Source organism: Caretta caretta, chromosome 8 (assembly GCF_965140235.1).
Source record: "Caretta caretta isolate rCarCar2 chromosome 8, rCarCar1.hap1, whole genome shotgun sequence".
In the NCBI taxonomy this organism is placed as follows: Eukaryota; Metazoa; Chordata; order Testudines; family Cheloniidae; genus Caretta; species Caretta caretta.
In genome coordinates this window covers 60037428-60061956 of record NC_134213.1, presented here as the reverse complement: position 1 = coordinate 60061956, position 24529 = coordinate 60037428, and the positions used below count along the sequence as shown (strand labels likewise).

The following is a 24529-nucleotide window of genomic DNA, read 5'->3' as shown; positions in this document are numbered from 1 at the left end:
TAAAAATGGACACAAATCAGATGAAGTGAGCTGTAGCTCACGAAAGCTTATGCTCAAATAAATTGGTTAGTCTCTAAGCTGCCACAAGTACTCCTTTTCTTTTTACAGAGATACAGCCCCCTGGAGTGGTTTACATAGATTTGTTCAGGGTGGGTTTTCTAAAGACTAGGAGACAAAGAAAGGGCTATTGGTATAAAAGGATAACTGGGAACTGACACAGGGCCTTCCTGCTAATCCAGCAAAGGGACAGGACCTCTGTCCAATGGGGCCCCCAACCCTTGTGGAAAGGGACTTTGACCTACTAAGACTCTATAATACTGATGGGTGAGCTGTGGTAAGCTTTTAGCATTCACATAGAAACTGTTATGGATTTTTATATGTTTTCTTTGTAATTCTTTGTCCTTAAGAATGAAGATGCTTGCTTAGGAAGAGCTCTATTGTAATTGCTGGCACTACACTGGTCGTACACCTCGAAGAGATAGCAAAGCATAGGCACTGGCCTTTAAGCAGACTAGATAGCTGGGAATATCACAATGTAAGGCAGGCAGCTGTGCAGCCTTAAAACAACTAAATAGGGCAGAGGTGGGCAAACTACGGCCTGTGGGTCACATCCAGCCCACGGGACGGTCTTGCCTGGCCCTTGTGCTCCCGGCTGGGGAGGCTAGCACCCAGCCCCTGCCCTGCTGTCCCCCCCTTCCCCTGTAGCCTCAGCTCGCTGTTCTTCCAGTGCTCTGGGCGGCGGGGCTGCTGGCCAGCGCAGCGGCGTGGCTGGGTCCTGCCGGGTGCTTCGGCTGCCTGCCCTGGTGCTCTGAGTGGCATAGTAAGGAGTTGGGGAATGGGGGGGGGGATTTGGGGGCGGGGCAGTCAGGGGACAGGGGGTGGGGGGGTTGGATAGGGGTGGGGTCCCGGGGGGGGCGGTTAGGGGCAGGGGGTCCTGGGAGAGGGTGGTCAGGAGACAAGGAGCAGGGCAGGTTGGATGGGTTGGTGATTCTGAGGGGGGCAGTCAGGAGGCGGGAAGTGGGAGGGGGCGGATAGTGGGCAGGGCTAGGCTGTTTGGGGAGGCACAGCCTTCCCTACCTGGCCCTCCATACAGTTTTGGAACCCTGATTTGGCCCTCGGGCCAAAAAGTTTGCCCACCCCTGAAATAGGGAGAGGACAAAGCTAACAAACACTCATGATTAGCATCTGTAGTAATCTCAGCACACCACCGCACCCTAGCCATTGTCTAAAGCCCTATTGACAATGACACTAAAGCAAACAAATTAATGTATTTAGTCAATAAAAATGAAATAACAGAAAAATATAAATAGGAGAGCATGCATTCCTTCATTAGGAAGGTATTGAGCATGGAGCCAGGGAAATGGTAAGCTGAATGCTTGGAAGAGGGTGAGCGCTATTTACTGGCTTTTCCTTTACAAACAGCACTGGGAAAACGTATCTAGTTCTTCTCTCCATTCAAGATAGAACTTCCACTGAAGTGTAATGGATGTCAATATTTGCTCCACTCTGACAATTGTGATTTAAGGGAGCACAGAGGAATGCACTGAAGGAAGTCCTGATTTTAGAATTCTGCTCTGTGTTTATAATGTCAGGCTACCTTCCAGGCTGGAGGAAAATCTCAAAAAATCTACAGATGAGGGAAAACACTGATGAAGCAAAAAGAAAAGAGATGGAGGAAGCAGCTTTCCATCTCATTTCTGCTGCAAACACACCACACTCACATACCTGACTTGTTTTTTCTCAGTGCTCATTGCAGCTACTGCAGGGTCCTAGGCTGAAAAAAAACTATGTTCATTTAAAATCCTTTAGCCAGGTAAATCAATTGAGATGCAACATCTCATTTACAATGCTGATTTAGGGCAGCAATTCAGCATCAGCATTTAGATTACAATATAATCTGTTATTTGTTACAGTTTTATGCTTTGAATGTCTAACAAAGAAATGCACACAAATATAGCAGGTAACACAAACTACATTCAAATTGCTACTATCTGTTGAAAAAATTGAATATACAAATGGGTTTTTGTTACATTAGGCTCATACTGAATTGTATGTTCATTTTGTAAAAGTAATTTAGAGATAATAAGATTATACACTTACACACATACACAGAGAACATTAAGATTGTGCAAATATGACATCTGTTGGCTACCGTTTGGCAAATTCCACCATTGCCTAGAAATTACATCAACATTATTTAAGCATTCTGAGTCTGGCATATGTAGCTATGCCTTTAATGATCTTTAATCAGTATTTCTATTAATTTTAATGTGCAAATTTTAATCTTATTTTTCGAAACAGGAAAACAAAAAGTTAGGCTTTTGTCCAGTCAATCAACTGAATATTTGAATTTTATTTTCTGCATTCAGTGTTAGTTTGTTGGCAAACTTTAAAACACAAAATAATTGCAAACAACACTAGGCAGTTTACCACCACAAAGAAAACCGGGTCTCTTAATAAATTTTGTAAATGCACTATATCTCATTCATTACATTAAATGAAATCAGGAAGCACTGTTAGAACTCCCATTCTTGTTTGTTTTTTTGGCCAAGTGTGCTTCTATTAAAATTAAAGTACTATTAACTTGTTCACAATCAGAGAGTACTTTTTTTGGCCTAGGTTTAAGATAGATAGATAGACTTCAGAGTGGCATGCTATTAATCACAAAAAACTTCTTGCCCTTATAAAATCAGAGATGTTTTGTTAGAAGGGACAAGAGATCATTAAGTCCAGTCCCCTGCTCTGAGGCAGGACCAAGTAAACCTAGACCATCGCTGACAGGTGTATATCCAAACTGTTCTTAAAAATCCTCTAATAATGGGGCTTCCACAACCTCCTTTAGAAACCTATTCCAGTGCTTAACTACCCTTATAGTGGACAAGGAGAAAAATTGATCATTGTCCTCTTTATAACAACCATTAACATATTTGAAGACTTATCAGACACCACCTCCTCACCCCCATATTTTTTTCTCAAAACTAATCAGACCCTAGGTTTTTTAACTTTTCCTCATAGGTCAGGTTTTTTATTCCTGGTATCATTTTTGTTGCTGTCCTTTGAGCTCTATCTGGTTTGTTCACATCTCTCCTAAAGTGTGGAGCTGGAGAACTTTACTCCAACTGAGGCCTCACCAGTGCCAATTAGAGTGGGACAATAATGTCTTACATATAACACTGCTGTTAATACACCCCTAGTTATTTCATGTAATGTTTATGAAATGTGCAACAGAAAATCTTATGGTAAAGCAAGACCTGGGGAAATATGGGACTGGTATTAACCCAGTTGTATTGCTGGAGATTTCTAGCAACAATAAATTGTACCAAAGAAACTTAGCAACATTCTTGAAAAAATTACTCTCTACTCGTAGAAGATATCACATGCACACTCAGTGAGCTTCCAATATTTTCAGTAGTGTCTTCTCCACTTGGAACCAGAATATCCGGAAATAAACATGTATATCCATAGAAAGACATACAAGATCCCCATATGCTAAGTCAATGTGGGTCTCAACCAGAGGTACACATATCCCTGAGGGTACGCAGAGGTCTTACGGGGTGTACATCAACTCATAGATATTTGCCTAGTTTTACAACAGGCTATATAAAAAGCACTAGCAAAGTCAGTACAAACTAAAATTTCATACAGACAATGTCTTGTTTATACTGCTCTATATACTGTGTGCAGATGTGGTCGCCCTATCTCAAAAAAGATATATTGGAATTGGAAAAGGTTCAGAAAAGGGCAACAAAAATGATTAAGGGTTTGAAATGGCTTCCGTATGAGGAGTGATTAATAGGACTGGGAATTTTCAGCTTTGAAAAGAGATGACTAAGGGGCGATATGCTAGAGGTCTTTAAAATCATGACTGGTGTGGAGAAAGTAAATAAGGAAGTGTTGTTGTTTACTCCTTCTCATAACGCAAGAACTAGGAGTCACCAAATGAAATGAATAGGCCCCAGGTTTAAAACAAACAAAAGGAAGTATTTTTTCACACAATGCACAGTCAACCTGTGGAACCCCTGGCCAGAGGATGTTGTGAAGGACAAGACTATAACAGGGTTCAAAAAAGAACTAGAGAAGTTCATGGAGGATAGGTTCATCAATGGCTATTAACCAGGATGGGCAGGGATGGTGTCCCTAGCCTCTGTTTGCCAGAAACTGGGAATGGGCTACAGGGGATGGATCACTTGATGATTACCTGTTCTGTTCATTCCCTCTGGGGCACCCAGCATTGGCTGCTGTTGGAAGACAGGATACTGGGCTAGATGGACCTTTGCTCTGTCCCAGTGTGGCCATTCATGTGTTCTTATGTACTGTACACTGAAATGTAAGTAAAATATTTATATTCCAATTGATTTTATAATGATATGGCAAAAATGAGAAAGTAAGCAATTTTTCAGAAATAGCGTGGTGTGACATTTTTGTGTCGGATTTTGTAAGCAAGTAGTTTTATGTGAGGTGAAAATTGGGTGGTATGCAAGACAAATCAGAAGAGGGTACAGGAGTCTGCAAAGGTTGACAGCTACTGGCATAAGTATATATTTTGTGCTCCCTTGACAGTAGAAGTTTTGTGAAATTCACGATAAATATTCTATATCTGCATACTTTAGTTATAATTTGACAAGATCTACAGCCAATTCATACTATCTTAGATGACATTAGATCTGGGGCATTTTCAATTAGGCTTGTATTCAATTCAACACTGGCAAGCTTTATCATTTTTAGGCAATGTCCTATCATTTATATATATTGTAGGTGTTTATTGCATTCATCATATATTAGTGGGATATCATTCATGAGAGAAGACAGAAAAAATGTTCTTCTGTCATAAATTCACAGGGTATGGTGATTCCCCAGTCTGTAACCAGTCTCTCCTTTAGTGTGCTGGACCCTAAGGATCCACACAGTTCCCCGTGGGTAGGCCCACAACCTCCATGACTTTGAAACTGGGCCTTCAGGTGCAAGCAATCCCTGTCTCTCTCTCCATGGCTCCCTTCAGCAAGTGCAGCCAAACCAGATTTCTGCAGGAGACTTGTTCCTACCCCTTCAGGGTGCAATGCTCCCAGTAAGTAATTGCAGTGACCGCAGGTAGCTTTTCAAAACAAGGTAACAATGTATTTAGTCATCTGGAATACAGAATCAAAGTCTTTGGGTTAGAATGAGAAAGAGAGGCTAGTTTAGGATATGGTTCCTGTTGATGAAAGCCAGGGCATCTCCATGCCTTACTTCACCTGAGCCCATCCTTGCCCTCTCTGTCTCTTTTTCTTCTCAGTTCTAAGAAAGCCCTCTATTTGTGTTCCTTGCTCTTAATACACACACTTGACACCTGTTGTCTTTATTCTTCAGACACAGCCATGCTGTATTCACATGTTCAACCCGTGCAGTTATGTGTTAATCTTTGGTCATTGGTTTCTATTGACTCTGTAGCGTCGTCTTGTTGACTCCACCACAAAGTTCTAGTGGCTGTATATCTCAAATACCTAGCCTGATCTCCCACGTCCTACGGTGGAAATAAATCCTTTCCCCCAAAACAGGTAGTAATGCCAAGGTGATAGGTACAAAGTCAAATAAATAGTTCATAAGAATATTTCAGAAAATTCCCACATTTGTCATAACTCTCTTTACTTATTAGTATGTTGGTAGAGACTGTACCAAAACTTGGTTGTCATATCCCATGGTCTATTATTTAAGTAACAAAATACAATCAACAATATAGTTCATGGCACTGGGTCACCACTGAAATACAAATAAGAGTTTATTCTCTTCATCCAAAACCTCTGAGATGAATATATATTGGATTGGAGAAAATGTCATTAGCTATTTTGTGAAAATCATCTGAGATTTTGATTGGTAAGGGAAAAAACTGAGGGTTCCGTTCTGAAGACATATTAAGAAACACAAACTGTTTTCATTATGGAACATGAGCTGTTGGTTAAAAAGTAATTTCTTATATATTTTGCATAAAAAAGTGAACTACTGTATTATAATGTTCCTTAATTGTAAAAACAAAATAAAACAAACACAAAACCCTAAATCACATACCATATTAAGGGGTACAGTTTTGGTAGTTTTCTGGTTTGCCAGAAATTCACGTAGATCAATAAAATAATTAAATAGATAAGAGACAGTGAGCCCAAAATGATGCAGCTAATTTTAGTAGGTTGCAGTCAACACCATCTGGACTGCTGGCTTCACTATCATTATACTGATCCAATCTTTCAGAACCCTTTGATACCAGATATGTAAGCTAGTTTTTCAGGATCATAAGTAATGGGATGGCTAATGGGATAGCTTGTTTGAACATCTTCATTTACAATTTCTTCGGAGCTTCCCTCTTGAACTAGTTCAAATACTATAAGTAACAAGTAGAGTTCAAAAGTTCTTTTGTCTTAGAGGTGGGTGAATAGTTTCTGTGAATAACATTCTCCTTGAGTATTTGCATTGATTTAAAATGTTTGCATCCATTTTGTGCTCAGTTTCAAACAAACATTTGAACAATCAAGTTTTACTCATGCAGATGGTCACAGAAATCAAGTATGAAATCCATGTCCAAGTGTATATTCATGTCAGTTGCCCTTTCTCTTAACCATATGTTATACTCATCCATTCAGAGAACAGGAAAACAAACAAAAATGTGACTTATGTGGCCAATCATAACTAACCAGATTTTTGAATATTTTATATTGAGTATCCAATACATACAGCAGGCTTTGCAATTTGTCCATAAAGTAAGAACAAATGTTCAGTACATTCAAATAATGAATGAATTACAGAAAATAATTATCTTCAAATGGGCAATCTGTGAGCAGAAAGAAGCCAAAATAACCAAACACTTTTTCTTTTTAATAAATAACGTGCTTAAATTTGTTTAAAAACTGAAGCAGTAAAAATACAATTTTGAATAAACAGTGGCTCATGGATTTTGTTTTGCTAGCCTTTTCATCGGGCTTGAGGTCAGGCTCTAATAGAGTAAAAGATCAATACTTTATACTGTCCTTTGCATCTGTGATCTTAGAACTTGGTATGCAAATTAATTCATTTCTACTGTGATTGTTTATTCTGTTCAGACCTCTAATTAGAATCAATCAGTTTCACTAAACCCATAGGATTGTTGTCTTCTTTCACAGAGTTTGAGGTTGAGGATTGTTCATTATATAGTATAATAGTATATTATAGTGGTTTTATTATTTGTGATAAATATAGTTATTTTGATTTATGCCTATAAAACTTCTATACTTCATCATCATGAATGGTATTATGTATACACATATACCTATCTATATACTCCCCATGCACAAAGAATAATTATTTCAGTTGATTTTTAATTAAATTTATTTTGTTAAAATTCTCAATTATTGTGCAAGTTTTAATTGAGGACCATACACATTTCCAGTCACACACATTGTATACATAAAGATACATCTCAAACTAATCAGAGATTACTGTAAATACTGTATAAAGAACATCAAATCTCCATTGTCACTATGTGGGCAAGAAGATGTGGCTAAAATAATTACTAATATACAGTATGTTAAATAATATTTCAGAAGATTCCTTTGTCGTTGTACACTGAGATAGATCCTTGTGTTCACTGTTTTTTACTTAAAGACTGAGTTGCTAGCACGAGCCATCTTGATTATCACTACAAAAGTTTTTTTTTTCTCCTGCTGATAATAGCTCATCTTAACTAATTAGCCCCCACAGTTTGTATGGCAACTTCCAACTTATCTGTATGTGTGTATATATATATCTATCTTCTTACTATATGTTCCATTCTATCGATCCGATGAAGTGGGCTGTAGCCCACAAAAGCTTATGCTCTAATAAATTTGTTAGTCTCTGTGGTGCCACAAGTACTCCTGTTCTTGTCTCAGCTGTGAGACTGTCTGTGTACTATATATATTTGTCATCACTGATGTGCCTGAGAGTGCCTATGTGTAAAACACACATCTTTAAAAAAAAATACAAAACCCTCACATACACATTTTCATCTTCCTCAAAAACAAACAGGTCTTGGCTGGATGTTACATCCTTTCTTATTACACAAGTGCAGGGAAATACTGTTTGACTCACACTACAAAAGGCTTCCACCCACACTCCCAAAACACATCTCATCCTATTTGGATATTGCCTTCTCTATGATTAGGCTATCGGAGATAATGCCTAAGCTATCCTATCTGGGTCATAGGACTAGCACATTTGACAAATGATTGCTTCTGCTGCATGTATATTACTTTCTTATTCTCATTGAAATGAGTGAATGTAACTAGTAGGTTTGTGTCCAATAACACCAAAATTCAGAACAACTGTAACTTGCTTGTCTCTGTAGCAGGACAGAGAATCTGTGGTTAGGAAAGGATTGATCAGCCAGAGTTAGTGAAGCCTCGCTGACTGGTAAATATACATTTAATGGAGCCTATTTAAAACAAACAAACTACAACAAAAACCGAAGCAAACATAAAGCCTTCTTCCTAACTAAGAATTCAAGAGGCTCCCTTCAGCCTAATCACCACATTATTTAAACATAAAGGAATAACCTAGAAAGCTGTAGCTGCAATCCATTAGCAAAACTTGCACCCTACTCCTCCAGAAGGTCTACCCTATTCTGCTGCCTAACCAGAAAGCATTAAAGCACATCTCTTTTATTGCATGCTGGGGGGAATTACCTAATTCCTCACACCTGGTTCCAGCCCTGTTTCCCATACCAACCGATTACCTGACAATCTCTACTCATAGTGAAAGAGTTAACCCTCTCACTGACAGTCTATCGACATGGGTGTGTGGGTGTCTGTCACATCCTACAAAATGAAACTGTAGCTTGCAAAATAATACAGGTTTGGTAGAGTTAAACCTCTTCCCATTCACCTCCTTTCAATCTAAAGAAAAACCACACCCTTTATATGGAAGCATGCCTGTGACCGGCTGGATTACAGAAACCCCCTGGGTGCTGCCACCTGTTGTGCCCAGACTACTTCTGCTCCTGCTTTCCTGCCCTGTCAGCTTAGGACTTCAGTACCCTGCCTGGCTTGAATCAGACCCGCTAGCCTGCTGGAAACCCAGACCCAGGGTCCCCTAACAGCTGTAGGCTTAACTGAAAGCAACTTACAGAAGTGTTGCTGTTTTTAACACTCAGATCCTCAACTCCTAAACCCCAAATAAATCCGTTTTACCCTGTATAAAGCTTATACAGGGTAAACTCATAAATTGTTCGCCCTCTATGACACTGATCGAGAGATATGCACAGCTGTTCTCCCCCCACCCCACAGTATTAATATATACTCTGGGTTAATAAGTAAAAAGTGATTTTATTAAATACAGAAAGTAGGATTTAAGTGGTTCCAAGTAGTAACAGAGAGAACAAAGTGAATTACCAAGCAAAATAAAATAAAACACCCAAACCTAAGCCTAATACAGTAATAAAACTGAATACAGATAAAATCTCACCCTCAGAGATGTTTCAATAAGTTTCTTTCACAGACTGGAGGCCTTCCTAGTCTGGGAACAGTACTTTCCCCTGGTACAGCCCTTGTTCCAGCTCAGGTGGCAGCTAGGGGATTTCTCATGATGGCTACCTCCCTTGTTCTGTTCCACTCACTTACATATCTTTTGCATAAGGCGGGAATCCTTTGTCCCTCTCTGGGTTCCCATCCCCTCCTTCTCAATGGAAAAGCACCAGATTAAGGATGGATTCCAGTTCAGGTGACATGATCATATGTCACTGTAAGATTCATTACTCACTTGTCAGCACACACACATAGGGGAAGACTTACAAGTAAAGCAGAGCCATCTACAGACAATTGTCCTGTTTAATGGGAGCCATCAAGATTCCAAACCACCATTAATGGCCCACACTTTGCATAATTACAATAGGCCCTCAGAGTTGTGTTTTATATTTCTAGTTTCAGGTACAAGAGTGATACATTTATACAAATAGGATGACCACACTCAGTAGATTATAAGCTGTGTAATGATACCTTACAAGAGACCTTTTGCATGAAGCATATTCCACTTATATTATATTCGCACTCATTAGCATATTTTTATAAAACCATATAGAGTGGGTCACAATTTCCATACAAAAAGAAGAAAGATGCCTCTCCTCCCCTCCAAACATGGACCATGTAAACATATACCACTGGAACCCAGAAAAGGGAGGGAGAAAAACAGTTTCTGGACCCTTACGTTTCTCTGTAAATGTGTTCAGTCTTCTTATGCATTTGCAGCCCCTTCCAAAATTCTGTTCTCCTTGCACTGCAGACCTGCATTAGTTCATAGGGCAGAATTTGTGACTTACATAGCACTTTACAATCATAATATATTAGGCCTCATATTGTTATGAATAGGTAAGTGTCATTATCCCTATCATTTTCCAAATGGGGAAACTGAGGCTCAAAGAGGCTAATGTCTCTATTTTCAAAAGTGTGCAGTACCTTATGTTCCTGACTTAAGACATTTGTAGGTCTCACGGTCTCCTCACTCCACATCCCATGCATCATCAACTACGAGTGTCTGATCGGTAAGTCATTCAACTTCTCTGTGTCTCAGTTTCCCTGTTTAGAAAATGGAAATATAACTATTGATGTAGCTACTGAACAAGGTAATGTACATACCTAAGAAGAATTGTAAAGTAGTTTATTCCAGAACTATTAAGACCAGTCACTTGTAGAGGCTGGAATAAAATTCTTAAGTTTCTGGCTTCCAGCCCTGTTCTTAGTCCACGAATGCACACACACATACCAATTTTATAGCTTGATTCTCATAAATGAAAATGTGAAGCTAAAGGAGGTTTCAAGCAGTGGGTCTAAGGCAGCAAACTTCTTAAGAAAAGCCAATTTTTTTCAAATACAGTGTCCCATATACACTTCTAACATCTTGTCATTTAAAATGCGAAAAGCTGAACATTCTCCCAGACTGTACCCCTCATATACAACCCTTTTGAATTTCATCTCCCCGAGCTAGCATTCATCCTTTGCAAATGTTTAATAAAGGTGTTTACTCTGTTTTCAGTACAATGGGATCACAATTACCACAGCCAACTGGAACAATCTAGAACTGGTGTGTTAGTATAAGCAGAAGGAATATTCCTTGTACTTGTGTTTTGTAACTACTTACTCATGTTCCTTCCTCTATCCATTTTGACAGCACATTTCAATTATGTCAGTGTCTCACCTCTGAGAGCTATTTGTCAGACTATCTACAGCTGTCAAAACAGCCCATCATCCCTGTGTTACAGGCACATTTGAATTACAGTAGAGAAGGGCAGTCAGGGATTGATTTTGCTGCATAGTTAGTTTGTTAAAGAACTACAGATGTATTATGGAAAACTTTGGAAACTTCCTATTAGGAAACAATTCTGTTCCTATCTGTACTGTTCTTCTTCCTATTTTCCTTCCTATTAAGGACATTGGCTTGAAAAGAAGCTCCTGTTTTCAAGTCTTCAGCTACCTAAATACTCCAACTGAAGTCTTTGGAATCCTGTTTGTGACTTCATAATAATTACTGTAACCCCAGTAATTATTAAGATAACACAGCTTTGCCAAGCAATGACCTAGCCTCAACAGTATTACTATTGCTAGCTGTAGCACTTGGGAGTCACTATTTTTGCAGAATATGCTAGGATTATAAATGTAGGTGAGGAATTCGCCTCATCCAGGCAGGAAATGGTCAAGAGAGAGAAATCCCATTATTCAAACCAAATCATGGCATTTCCCCCATTCATTCAGTCAGGAATTCTGATTTATCCGCCACAATAGAACAAAGCCTCCAGCTTTCACCCAGACCACACCACACAGTCCATCGTCTACAGCCAAGCTCTACGATACAACCACATTTGCTCCAACCCCTCAGACAGAGACAAACGCCTACAAGATCTCTATCAAGCATTCTTACAACTACAATACCCACCTGCTGAAGTGAAGAAACAAATTGACAGAGCCAGAAGAGTACCCAGAAGTCACCTACTACAGGACAGGCCCAACAAAGATAATAACAGAACGCCACTAGCCATCACCTTCAGTCCCCAACTAAAACCTCTCCAACGCATCATCAAGGATCTACAACCTATCCTGAAGGACGACCCATCACTCTCACAAATCTTGGACAGTCCTTGCCTACAGACAGCCCCCCAACCTGAAGCAAATACTCACCAGCAACCACACACCACACAACAGAACCACTAACCCAGGAACCTATCCTTGCAACAAAGCCCGTTGCCAACTGTGCTACATATCTATTCGGGGACACCATCATAGGGCCTAATCACATCAGCCACACTATCAGAGGCTCGTTCACCTGCACATCTACCAATGTGATATATGTCATCATGTGCCAGCAATGCCCCTCTGCCATGTACATTGGTCAAACTGGACAGTCTCTACGTAAAAGAATAAATGGACACAAATCAGATGTCGAGAATTATAACATTCATAAACCAGTCAGAGAACACTTCAATCTCTCTGGTCACTCGATCTCTGACCTAAAAATCGCTATATTACAACAAAAAGACTTCAAAAACAGACTCCAAGGAGAGACTGCTGAATTGGAATTAATTTGCAAACTGGATACAATTAACTTAGGCTTGAATAGAGACTGGGAGTGGATGTGTCATTACACAAAGTAAAACTATTTCCCCATGTTTATTTCCCCCCACCACCACCCCCCACTGCTTCTCAGACATTCCTGTTAACTGCTGGCAATGACCCACCTTGATTATCACTACAAAAGGTTTTCTCACGCTCTCCTGCTGGTAATAGCTCATCTTAAGTGATCACTCTCCTTACAGTGTGTATAACACCCATTTTTTCATGTTCTGTGTGTTTATAAATCTCCTCACTGTATTTTCCACTGAATGCATCCGATGAAGTGAGCTGTAGCTCACGAAAGCTTATGCTCGGATAAATTGGTTCGTCTCTAAGGTGCCACTAGTACTCCTTTTCTTTTTGCGAATAAAGACTAACACGGCTGCTACTCTGAAAATAGAACAAACAGGGAGTTTGACCCTCAGAACACACAGATAGTGCAGGATCAGCTGGAGGACAAGCCTATCTGTGGGAAGGCAATATGCCTTTGAACTGGCTATGGAGAAGATCAGCAGGTCTCCTCCCACATCTCAGAGGAAGAAGCCTTTCGATGGGATAATGGGAAGGGGTAGGAATCTGTGGATTTCATGTCCCCACTGTACCGAGATCTGTTGATTCTTTTTCTTTTTTCTTTTTTTTTCTTTTTGGCCTGTGGATACTGCACAATATTGTATTCAGGCTATATATATTCAGAGAAAAGTATATATAATATGTTAGTATGAGCTGTACTCTTTATAAATTATATGCTTTTGTTAGTTTTTTCCATGAGGCATTAGGATTTTTTTATGAACATTTTAGTGATGTCTCTGCATTGAATTCTGTCAGGATTGAAACAAGTTAGTCTTGAGTAAAAATTTATCTTCAGACATTTTGTGCTGTCATTTTAGCAAACCATTTTAACTGGGCGTAATAAATCTACTTAAATGCTGGGCTAGCTAATAAATTTTGCATATTTGACATCTTTATCAGTAAGAAGCAGCATGCTTGAATGGACAAATCCAGCCTGCCTCCATCTCTACTCTCATTCCAGCCAACATTCGCCCTCACACCTTACATGCTCTATGTCCTCTATATGATTACATCATTTTGTGAATACAATTATTATTAATAAACACGGTCTAAACTCCATTGTGCACCAAACACATCTCTTTACACTCCTTTGCCAAGGCTTCATATGTTCTCCTTCACTAATATTTCCACACTCGTTTATGTCGGGGCTATTGTACAGGGCATTGTTTTAAATTATCATTAATATTACCACAGCACCTGGGAGATCTAATCATGGACCAGGACGCCATTGTGCTAGATATTGTACAAACACAGCACAAGAAGATTGTCCCTGCCCCAGAAAGCTTACCGTCCGAGTATAAGACAAGTGACAACAGATGCCTGCAGAGAGACTGGGGAGGACAAGAAAACAATAGTGGCCAGCCAGATGGGTGATACTAATCTGATTTAGTCAGCATTCCTGCAATCGGACACATAAGCATAGCTCCCCAGCACTTGTTCAAAGTCTCATTACCATCTTCTTAACTTTTTGGGGATCTGCCTGGATACTGGTGATCAAATTGTGGTATTGACTGGGCTTCAAGCTAATCCATAATGTGGTGCTATATTCACTTCTTGGCACTTGCTCGGGGGATGCAGGGATCTACTGGTGAGGAGCAGATTATAGGACCAAGTCCTTAGATTGTAAATTTTAAGCTAAGTCATTTTCTCTTCATGCATGTTGTGAAAGCGCCATTTATATTTACAGATTTTTACAAAAAATACTACAAAAGTAAATATTCCAACAGCTACACTGCATATCCCCTATGATTTACGTTCCAACGTCAGCCAAAATACTGTAAGCCATTAACCAGAGAGAAAGGAATAAATATTCCTATGTATATGCAAACTGGCTAAGTTACCATCATTGTGGGAACCTTCCATTTTGCATTTTTTTACTTTATTTTGTTACTTCAATTGAGCAAACCTAAGGATGCACAGATGTAGGTCCTCCATATAATTTCCTTGGATTTTAGTAAATTTATTGATTTTTTTTTTTATATGATGATGCAGCCTATATAGATAAATAACAAGCTATGATGAAAAAGCAACTAGCATTTTATAAAACATAGTCCTGGACTACTGCACCCCTCAACTTTTTTTGTTTGTTTGTTTGTTTGTTTTTAAAGATGGGTCTTTCTGTGTTAGAAATTTCCTGTTATTAATAAGATTAGCATTTAAATAGTCTTCATTTGACAATTAACTCTGGGTCTTATTTAGGTTAATGATGTGGGGGAAGAGTTGTTCTCATCTTTGCTGCTATGACTCTCTGGTCTGCTGCTGGTGTGGTGTAGCTACTCACTATCTCTTATTCACGGAAGATTGCAAAGGTATGGTCTAGCACAGGGTGAGCAGGGCTCACTGAATGTGGTGCTCTATCCATTGTTTATCATTATCCCCCTCCCACAACTGAAAAAAGTGGAATGAGGGCTATACGCTGGAATAACTGTTGGTCTCTTTTGCTGAGAGCAGTCAGATCAAGATGCCAATTAGTATCCATTTTAAGTGTGTGTGTGTGTGTGTTGGGGGATACAGACATTCCTTCTCGAGAAGCTGGACTGAGATATGGTAGTGGGTTACCACCAGCTTCTTTCAGATTGCCCCTTTGAACAGCCATCAGATGGTAAAAGCGTTTCATCACTGCCAAGCTGAAAGGGAAAGATTTTATGATCCACTACCAGGGTTCTCGGGCCTCCAGACCTCTAACAAACGATGTTGAACAGAATTGTTGTAACACATTGCTATTTGTTCTTAGGTAAACATTGTGTAAGCAAAGTCAGGATGAGTTCCACTCTGACATCTGGTGGTGAGGTGTGGCAAGTTGTGGAAAAGAACTTCAGGAGCTGATCTCATTTGCATAGGCACACCCACCCCGCCTAGAATGAGGCCATAGCTGCCCAAATGGTCACTTTGGCTGCTATGGGATCCCCAGTGTCTCTGTTATTGGGGCAGGAAGAATAAATTGTTATTACCCTGATTATGGGAATCAAGGACAGTGGAACTGTACTTGGCCTTTTGTTATGATGGAGGGACTCGCCATCACCTAAGTAGCACTCGCTAGGCAAGGGTCATGGGTTCCAAAACTCTGTGAATAGAGAGAGTCTGGGGACAGGTATTAATACCTGGTGGTATGGGCCCCCTGGTGAGGGCTTTATATACTAATTGCACTTCCTCCTCTCTCCACTGTGGAATATCAGAACTAATTTTGATTCTATTAGGAGTCTAGTTACAGGCTGCTGAGCTGAATTCACTTTGGGCTGATGGTGCACCAGCACTGAGGCTCCCCCTACTACAAGCTGAAATCACAAAAGAGCTAAACTTACTGAGAGCTGAAATCACTGAGTGTTGTGTTAAGTAGTGGGGGAGCCTGAAGATATATGGTGGAGCAGTTTGCGGGACGGCGAGCAGAGCGGCTTGTGGAGCAGAGCAGTTTGCGGGATGGCTGGCAGAGCAGAGCATTGCAGTTTGCAGGATGGCGAGCAGACCAACTTGTGGAGCAGAGTGGCTGGTGGAGTAGAGCAGTTTGTCGGATGCCTAGAGCAGCTCATGGGGCGGCTGGCAGAGCGGAGCCCCATGGAGAGGTGGGGCTATCAGCTTTGGACCACGTAAGGTGCCCCTTAACCCTCCCCCCCCCCCCATCTCCACCCAGGTTGGGAGGTAAAACTCTGCAGATAAACTTTCGAACTCTGGGGCTGCCCTGACCAGGGACCAAGACTTTTGGGTCTTTGGACTTTTGGGACTTTGGGTGATTTTGGGTTGCTGGACTCAAGAACCAAAGGGAAAGGACATGCCCCAATTTGCTTGGAGTGGGTTTTTTGCTCATGTTTTTTGCTCATGGGTGTGTTATGAATCCTGTTGGTGGTGTTTCCCCAACATAATGCCACATTGTTTCTCTCTGTTATTAAAAGGCTTTTTGCTACACTCAGACTCTGTGCTTGCGAGAGGGGAAGTATTGCCTCTTGGAGGCGCCCAGCGGGGGTGATATATATTTGTCCCAGGTCACTGGGTGGGGGCTCGAGCCGGTTTGCATTGTGTTATTGGAATGGAACCCCTAGATACTGATCCCAGCCCTTGTTGCTGCCAAATCTGACAGGCAGAAGGGTTACAATTGATTAATTCATTTTTCCTTTAACCTATTTTATTTCACATATGTAAGATACTGGAATATAGTTAATGGGTTTGGAATACCTATTTTTTTAAGAACATTAAACCATCCCATGTGCCCGGACTAGTATATTTTTATGGCAAAAGCTTGCAATGTTATACAGCAGGATGGAATTCTTTGCAGCTAAAACAAAACAGCTGTCACCTTAAACTCAACATGTCCAAAACCTAAATCTCCTAATGGTTCCCCACAAACCCTCCCTTTTCCTCCTTTCTCAATTGCTATGGACAATGCCACCATCCTCTCTGTCACTCAGGCCTGTAACCTGGACATCGTCTTAGACTCGGACCTAATATCCAGGCTGTATCTAAATCTTCCTCCTCCGCCCCCCGTAACATCTCTAAAATGTGAGATTTTCTGTTCATCCACATATCTGAAACTCCCATCCCAACCCTCCTTATCTCACATCTTGACTACTGCAACCTCGCCTCTGGTTTTGGCAAATGTAGCCTTGTTCTGCTCATATCTAGGGCCCAACCAAATTCACCTCCGTTTTGATCAATTTCACCATCCTAGGATTTTAAAAATTGTAAATTTCATGATTTCAGCTACTTAAATCTGAAATTTCAGGGCCTTGTAATTGTCGGGATCCTGACCCAAAAAAGGAGTGGTGGGGGGTCGCAAGGTCAGTGTGCGGGGGAGGGATTGCAGCACTGCTACCCTTACTCCTGTGCTGCTGAGGGCGGCGGCGCTGCCTTCAGAGCTGGGCAGCTGGAGAGCGGCGGCTGCTGGCCGGGAGCCCAGCTCAGAAGGCAGAGCTGCTGCTAGCAGCAGTGCAGAAGTAAGCGTGGCATGGGATGGGATTGCCACCCTTACTTCTGGCCTGCCGCTGGTGGGGCGCTGCCTTCAGAGCTGGCACCTGGCTAATAGCCACTGCTCTCTGACCAACCAGCTAACAAGGCAGCAGAGAAGTAAGGGTGGCAATACCGCAGCACTCCTAAAATAAACTTGCGACCCCCTCCTCCCCGCAACTCCCTTTTCGGTCAGGACCCCCAATTTGAGAAATGCTGGTCTCCCCCATTAAATCTGTACAGTATAGAGTAAAAGCACACAAAAGACCAGATTTCCAGGTCTGTGAATTTTTCATGGCTGTGAATTTGGTAGGGCCCTACTCATACCTATTCAGACGGCTGTTGCAAAGATCGCTTTCCTAGCTTGTTGCTTTGACTGTCACCCCTCTCACTGCATCTCTCCACTTGCTCCCCTTTCAGCATCACATCAAAAATAAGCAATTTGCCTTCATCACCTCTCATTTATTGTTGAGATGCCGACTGCCATCTCTGATCAGCTCATGATGCCAGCCTCCTTTGCTCGCTTGTTAAGTTTTCAAATAAGCACCTTCCTGTTTTCCCCTATGCTGCCACTCATGCATTGGAGAAACTCCCCATAATTGTCCACACAACTGTCCTCCTTCAAATCTCTCCTTAAATTCTTATACCTATAAAAAATTGAAAATGGTTAGTGTGCTGAGACCACACCTTATCATGACGATGAGTCTTTTCTCAGTTCGCCTGTTGTCTTTTGATTTATACTTAGATTGTTAAGATATTTGGGGCAGGGCCTGCCTTTCTATTATGTATTTGTACAACACCTAGCACAATGGGTTCCTGGTCCATGACTCAGATTCTAAGGCACTGTCACAATGCAAGTGAGTAATAGTAAACACCTAAGATTAAAATTTGTTTACAAGATATATAATGGCCTAATGAATTATTTTAATGATGATAATTAATTTTTCTTCTTTTCGTATGTATCCTGAATTGTAAAGTGGTGTATCACTCTATATCACATATGTTGATTGTTTATAACACTCTTTCTTCCCTAAACCCATTATCGAGTGAAATTAAATTACTGAAAGTCTTGATCATTCCCAATCAATTGCAAATTCTGTGGTGGTGTAATTTACTTAACCAGTGCCTTATCTGGATCTCATTTGAACATATTCCTTAATTTTTTTTAATTGTTCTGCAAAAAGAACCTTTCTAAGAAAAGTTTGCGTAGTATAAAAAATGAATCTCATAGTTGGACTATGCAGAGAAATTAAGTATCTGATGTAGAATTTTTTCAATGTATTCAGAGCTTTTACAGGTATCTTTGCAGACCCAACTTCATCTAAAATCTCTAATGTGCATGTTATAAGCCGTATTCTAAATTTAGTGCCATAATTATATAGAAGCAAAATCAACCCTTGGATCCTAAGTGCTTTGACGTTAGTGAAAGTGCTGCTTATGAGTTTCACAATTAACCTCTGTATATTTGTCATTTATGGAAGCCAGAAGGAAAACTAAATGCATCAAATGAACAAAACTTTGTTCCTTCAGTGGATATTTGTTTTAAAACTTAGCTTTTCACAGGAGCCTAAGGGAGCTAGGTACTGAACTCCTATTGAAATTCAAGTAACTAATTTACTCAGTCTCCTTTGAAAATCTCAACCTAAATGTCTCTTTACCATCTATGTGTATATATACATTGGGCTCAATTTAATTCCTTTGACTTCAGTGGAGTTACTTCTGATTTACACCACCACAGGTGGGAGGAATACTAATGCCATTGTATTTAGATCAGATTGTGTGTTTCTTTTTGAATGTTTTGGGGACAATGATTTCTCTGTATAGTGTCCGGGAGGCAGGAAGCACAATACAGGGAAAAGGCAAAAGAAATTTGCATGTTTTTTTGTGTGCAGCTAGAGAGCATTTAATATCACTGAACAGTAGAGCATGCTTATATTGTGGTAAAAAAGTTAAGCGCAAAAAATGGCAGCCATACATTTCCCAAAAGAGCAAAGTAGTAAAAAATGAACATATGCACAAAGAATTTGCAGAAGATTATTTGTTAACCACCACATTATCATTCGATCTATCCTACAAAAGCTATAGCAGAGGATTATGTTATTCCAGAATGTCAAAACAGAGTATGAGGGCCAATTTCTGTAAGAGTTACACCCATGGAAATCTGAAGTCAGTAGAGGCACTCCATTTTCAAATGTGTAATTCTAGACAGTGTAAACGCACATAAATAAAAATTGTATAACAGTAAGATAACCATAAACAATACTTCTGGAATATATTTCTTCCTTGCCAAGTGTTAGTCATAAAAAAAGGATGTTATACAGAATAAGTAATTTGCAAACAGTGTAGAATATGGGCGAGATCCGAAGCTGGTATAAATCAACATAGCTACATTGAAATCACCAAAGCTAAGATGATTAACTACAGCTGAGGATTTGCCCCTGTATATTTTAATCACACAAATCTATACACTATACCAGACATAGTATTTAGATATCCTCATGTATCCATCCATTGTTATAAGAAATGGAATGAGCCTGGAGAGGGAGAATAGTGTTATGGATAAGGCATTGGTTTGAGACTCAGGAGATCTGTCTTCAGTTCAATTCCTATATAACCTTGGACAAGACAGTCAAATTCATTCTCTTGGGGTGTAAACTCTTCTGGACAGGGCCTGTTCCTTACTATGTGTACATACAAAACCTAGCACAATGCCCCCCCCCCACTATCAGTGGGGAACTAATTTAATACAAATAATGAGAGATGGAAGAATGTATATAACCAAACACTGTCCCCAATGCCTTACAGAAATATTAAAGATAAATTTTACCAGAGTGTGCTTCCTTTATGATTTATATGGAAAGTGCCTGTCATCATCATCATCATCATCTCCTGTGCTCTTGATGCAGATTTATGTTTTATTTCCTCCAACAGCATTTTTCTGGTCCTTCCTTCCTTCCAAATTTGTGTATTTTTTCCCTTCTATTGATTCCTAAGCCAGGGTGGTTATTTGATGTGGGCCCACTTTCAAGAGATTTCCCAGTCTCTGCTAGAAACCTACATGCTTTTATGTAATAAGACTGAGTCCAGAAAGGAGAAGAGTTAGATTTCTACCATACAGAATTTTTCTTTTGTTCTAGCCGATCCTGTTAGTCAGGTCCATGAAGGCAGACACACTGTATTAATGCAGGGCCCCATAGATTTAAATTAGACTTTCCACAGGCATAAGGTCTGTCCAGGGACACCCAATTGCAGATGCTGGACCTTAGTAATCTATTGGTGCTGAACTTTAGATAAAGTGACTATAAAGTTACTGTATTTATCTTGCTTTATAATATTTCTCCTTTTTGGTATTGGAACTGATTTTTCTATAGATAAACTTTAAAATCGAAGAGTCTAGCACTAGTGCCAGGGATTCAGCTATACCTGCAGATATGTGTTCATTCCACCTCTGCTGGGAACCCAAGAATACACAATATTCAGTGTATTGTACAAATGTGGGAAATGATTCAAAAGATTGTTGTATTAGGTTACAGAAAGAAATCCATAGCTTTTCAGTGCATTTGAAGTTTAATAACTTACACATCTTTAAAACAAAAACATTTAAAATAGGCAAGATTAAAAAGCATGAACTCTACAAAAAATTCCTAAATGAATCTCAGCAATATTGCTAGTTTTGCTTCATGAGTGTTTGCCTTGCAAAACGTGAATTTTTTTCATCTTGCATACATATGATCAATGCTGATATTTCACAATATTGGTTAAAAAGAATTTTCATATTTGCAGTTGGTGAGTAATAGAAACCTGGATAATAGATCCCCACTTCTAGCAGATGACAATGGGGAAAAAAATATTTTTGTGATGTCAAGACTTCATAGAAGAGCTGGATCTGGCTGAGCAATTTTGGCGTAGTGTTGGAACCTCTACCTCAGAAATTAAGATGAGCAACATTTTTATCATGATTGTTACATGCCACATCTTGAAATTAATATCACACTTCAGACAGTGCAGAATGAAGGCATAGACCAGAATTATGAGCAAGGCTGACTTGGCTGTTTCAGAATGGATTGGATGGACATCTTCTTGATTATCAGTCCAAACTGCCACTGACTGTGAATGGCCCTTCCCACAACGCTTCCATTTTAGGGGCCTGGAGCGCCTTTAAGACCATGACCTGGTCCCCCTACTTTGAAGGAACACTCTCTGGCATGTTTATCATACCAGGCTTTTTGCTCTTTTTGAGCATCCTGTAGGTTTTCTTTAGCAAGGGCTAGAGAGATTCGGAGGGTGTTTTGTAGGTTGGTTACAAAGTCCAGAATGCTAGTTCCTGGAGAAGGTGTAAATCCCTCCCATTGTTGCTTCACCAACCGTAATGGCCCCTTAATCTCACGGCCATATGTAAATTCAAATGGTGAAAACCCTAAACTGGGATGTGGTACAGCTCTGTTGGCAAAGAGCAACTGCTGCAACACTAAGTCCCAATCATTGGAGTGTTCATTTACGAATTTATGTATCATGGTCCCCAAAGTTCCATTAAACTTCTCCACCATGCCATTTGTTTGATGGTGGTAAGGAGTGGCAACCAAGTGATTTACCCCATGAGCTTCCCAAAGGCTTTCCATAGTTCCTGCCAGGAAATTAGTTCCTGCATCTGTGAGGATGCTACAAAATCATGCATCGATGTCTTGTCCACAAACCCAGGGTTTTTGAACATCATTATTAGTGCCATAGCATAGTTGAAAAAGAAGAAAATTAAATTAATAAAATAAGGAAATAATATTGAATTTAAAAAAATAGATGACTTTGGACTGTATCATGTACTTTTATTTTCTCTCTGGCTGATCATCTTTCTTCTAAGCTCACCCTACATTGAATGAATGGCACAGACCTGTTCAGCAAATAGAGAGTCTGTGGCATGCATATAATACAGCTGGGCATATTTGGCACAATTATGCTTCAGCATTTTGCTGTTAGGTAACCAGCCAGTAACCAGTTTTTTGGGGAGTGGTAGAAACCTATAGTTACTTTGTACAGAAGAAGGAGTGAACAGTTTTCATGGACTTTCACAATAGCTTAGCTCATGTGTTTCCATTATAGTTTCAGTTCTCTGGACCAGAGTTACTAAATCTTTTCTCACTTGCAAACCAACCAACTCAAAGCCGTCATCCTTTGCTACAAGAGACTTGGCCCTGAACTTTAGAGAACTCCATCCAATAGCTGACCTATCATTTGGACTGAAAATAAGTGGGCATGTAGTTGGTAGCACCTGCTACTAATTCTTTACTACTTCATAGCACCAAAACAGGCTGCTGTTTTTGGCTCTTTAACAGCAGAGGAAGAGGAAGGGATAGGCATCTAATACTTCCAGTGTTTGTATGCAAGGCATAATTGGTTTTCTTGAGTAGGAACCAGCACTGATGCTCTGCTGTTCTGGAGGAAAGTGTTATTTTGATGAATGGTACCCCCACTGACTTTGGAACACAGGCTTTACCATATTAGGAAGATCATTAAGACTGCCTGGTCTACTGTTAGTGTTCTGCCTCTGGCAGTGGACAAAGCCTGATATTTCATATGTCAGAGGAAGAATAATGCATATGCAGTATAAAAAGTGGTTAGAGAGCTGGAGAGATTGTAGTAGAAACAATGATTACAAGATTATATTATATATATTTAAACTTGGCTAAGCAATAACTAAGCAGGGACATGACAATACTTGCAGGGTGTAAAACACCAGGGAAGAAGAAGAATTATGTGGCATAATAATACAATTAAGAAAGAGAAAAATAGGCATAATTTCAGGAAAAAAGAAGCTTCTTGTGAATGCTATCTGATATCCCATGGAATGGATCACAGTCAAGCTGGGTTCCCACAGGAATTGGTCCTGGGACCAGTTCTCTTCAATATCTTCATAAATGATTTAGATAATGGCACAGAGAGTACACTTATAAAGTTTTGAGAACAATACCAAGCTGGGAGGGTTGAGAGTACTTTGGAGGATAGGATTAAAATGCAAAATGATCTGGACAAACTGGAGAAATGGTCTGAAGTAAACAGGATGAAATTCAATGAAGACAAATGCAAAGTACTCCGCTTAGGAAGGAACAATCAATTGCACACATACAAAATGACTGCCTAGGAAGGAGTACTGTGGAAAGGGATCTGGGGGTTTTAGTGAATCACATGATATGAGTCAACAGATTGTAACACTGTTGCAAAAAATGTGATCATCATCCTGGGATGTATTAGCAGGAGAGTTGCAAGCAAGGAATAAGAAGTAATTCTTCTGCTCTACTCCATGCTGATAAGGCCTCAGTTGGAGCATTTTGTCCAGGTCTGGGTGTCATATTTCAGGAAAGATGCGAACAAATTGGAGAAAATCCAGAGGAGAGTAACAAAAATGCTCAAAGGTCTTCAAAACATAACCTATGATGGAAGCTTGGAAAAAAATGTGTTTGTTTAGTCTGGAGAAGAGAAGACTCACAGGGGGACATGCTAACAATTTTCATTTACATAAAAGGTTTTTACAAGGAGGATGGAGGAAAATTGTTCTTTTTAACCTTTGAGGATAGAACAAGAAGCAAGGGGCTTAAAGTGCAGCAAGGGCAGTTTAAGTTGGACATTAGGAAAAACTTCCTGTCAGGGTAGTTAAGCACTGAAATAAATAGTTAGGGAGGTTGTAGAATCTCCATCATTGGAGGTTTATAGGAGTAGGTTACATAAACACCTGTAGAATGGTCTGGGTAATTCTTAGTCCTGCCTTGAATTCAGGGGACTGGACTTGATGACCTCTTGAGGTTCCTTCCAGTCCTACATTTCTATAATTCTATAACCTCTGAGGTTTGTGGAAGCGCCATCGCTTGGCACACTAGAAATGAGTTAAGTATAGTCTTTAGTAGATGAAAAATAGGAACAACCCTTAGTAGTAAGATGGACAGAATGAACTAATCCAT

At 40.0% G+C, this 24529-nt stretch overlaps 1 protein-coding gene across 5 annotated transcripts in view; it reads left to right on the top strand.

Annotated features, from left to right (window-relative positions):
• Positions 1-24529, top strand: part of BRINP3 (BMP/retinoic acid inducible neural specific 3) — a 291595-nt gene that overhangs the window by 131703 nt on the left and 135363 nt on the right. Inside the window, exon 1 of one of the 5 annotated variants that reach the window (XM_048861080.1) lies at positions 4236-4327. The exons of the other annotated variants lie outside the window; for them this stretch is intronic. Coding sequence (XP_048717037.1) covers positions 4266-4327 — 62 coding nt within the window. The 5' untranslated portion in view covers positions 4236-4265. Of the gene's footprint in view, positions 1-4235; positions 4328-24529 lie in introns of those variants that run through there. 5 annotated transcript variants of the gene reach the window in all.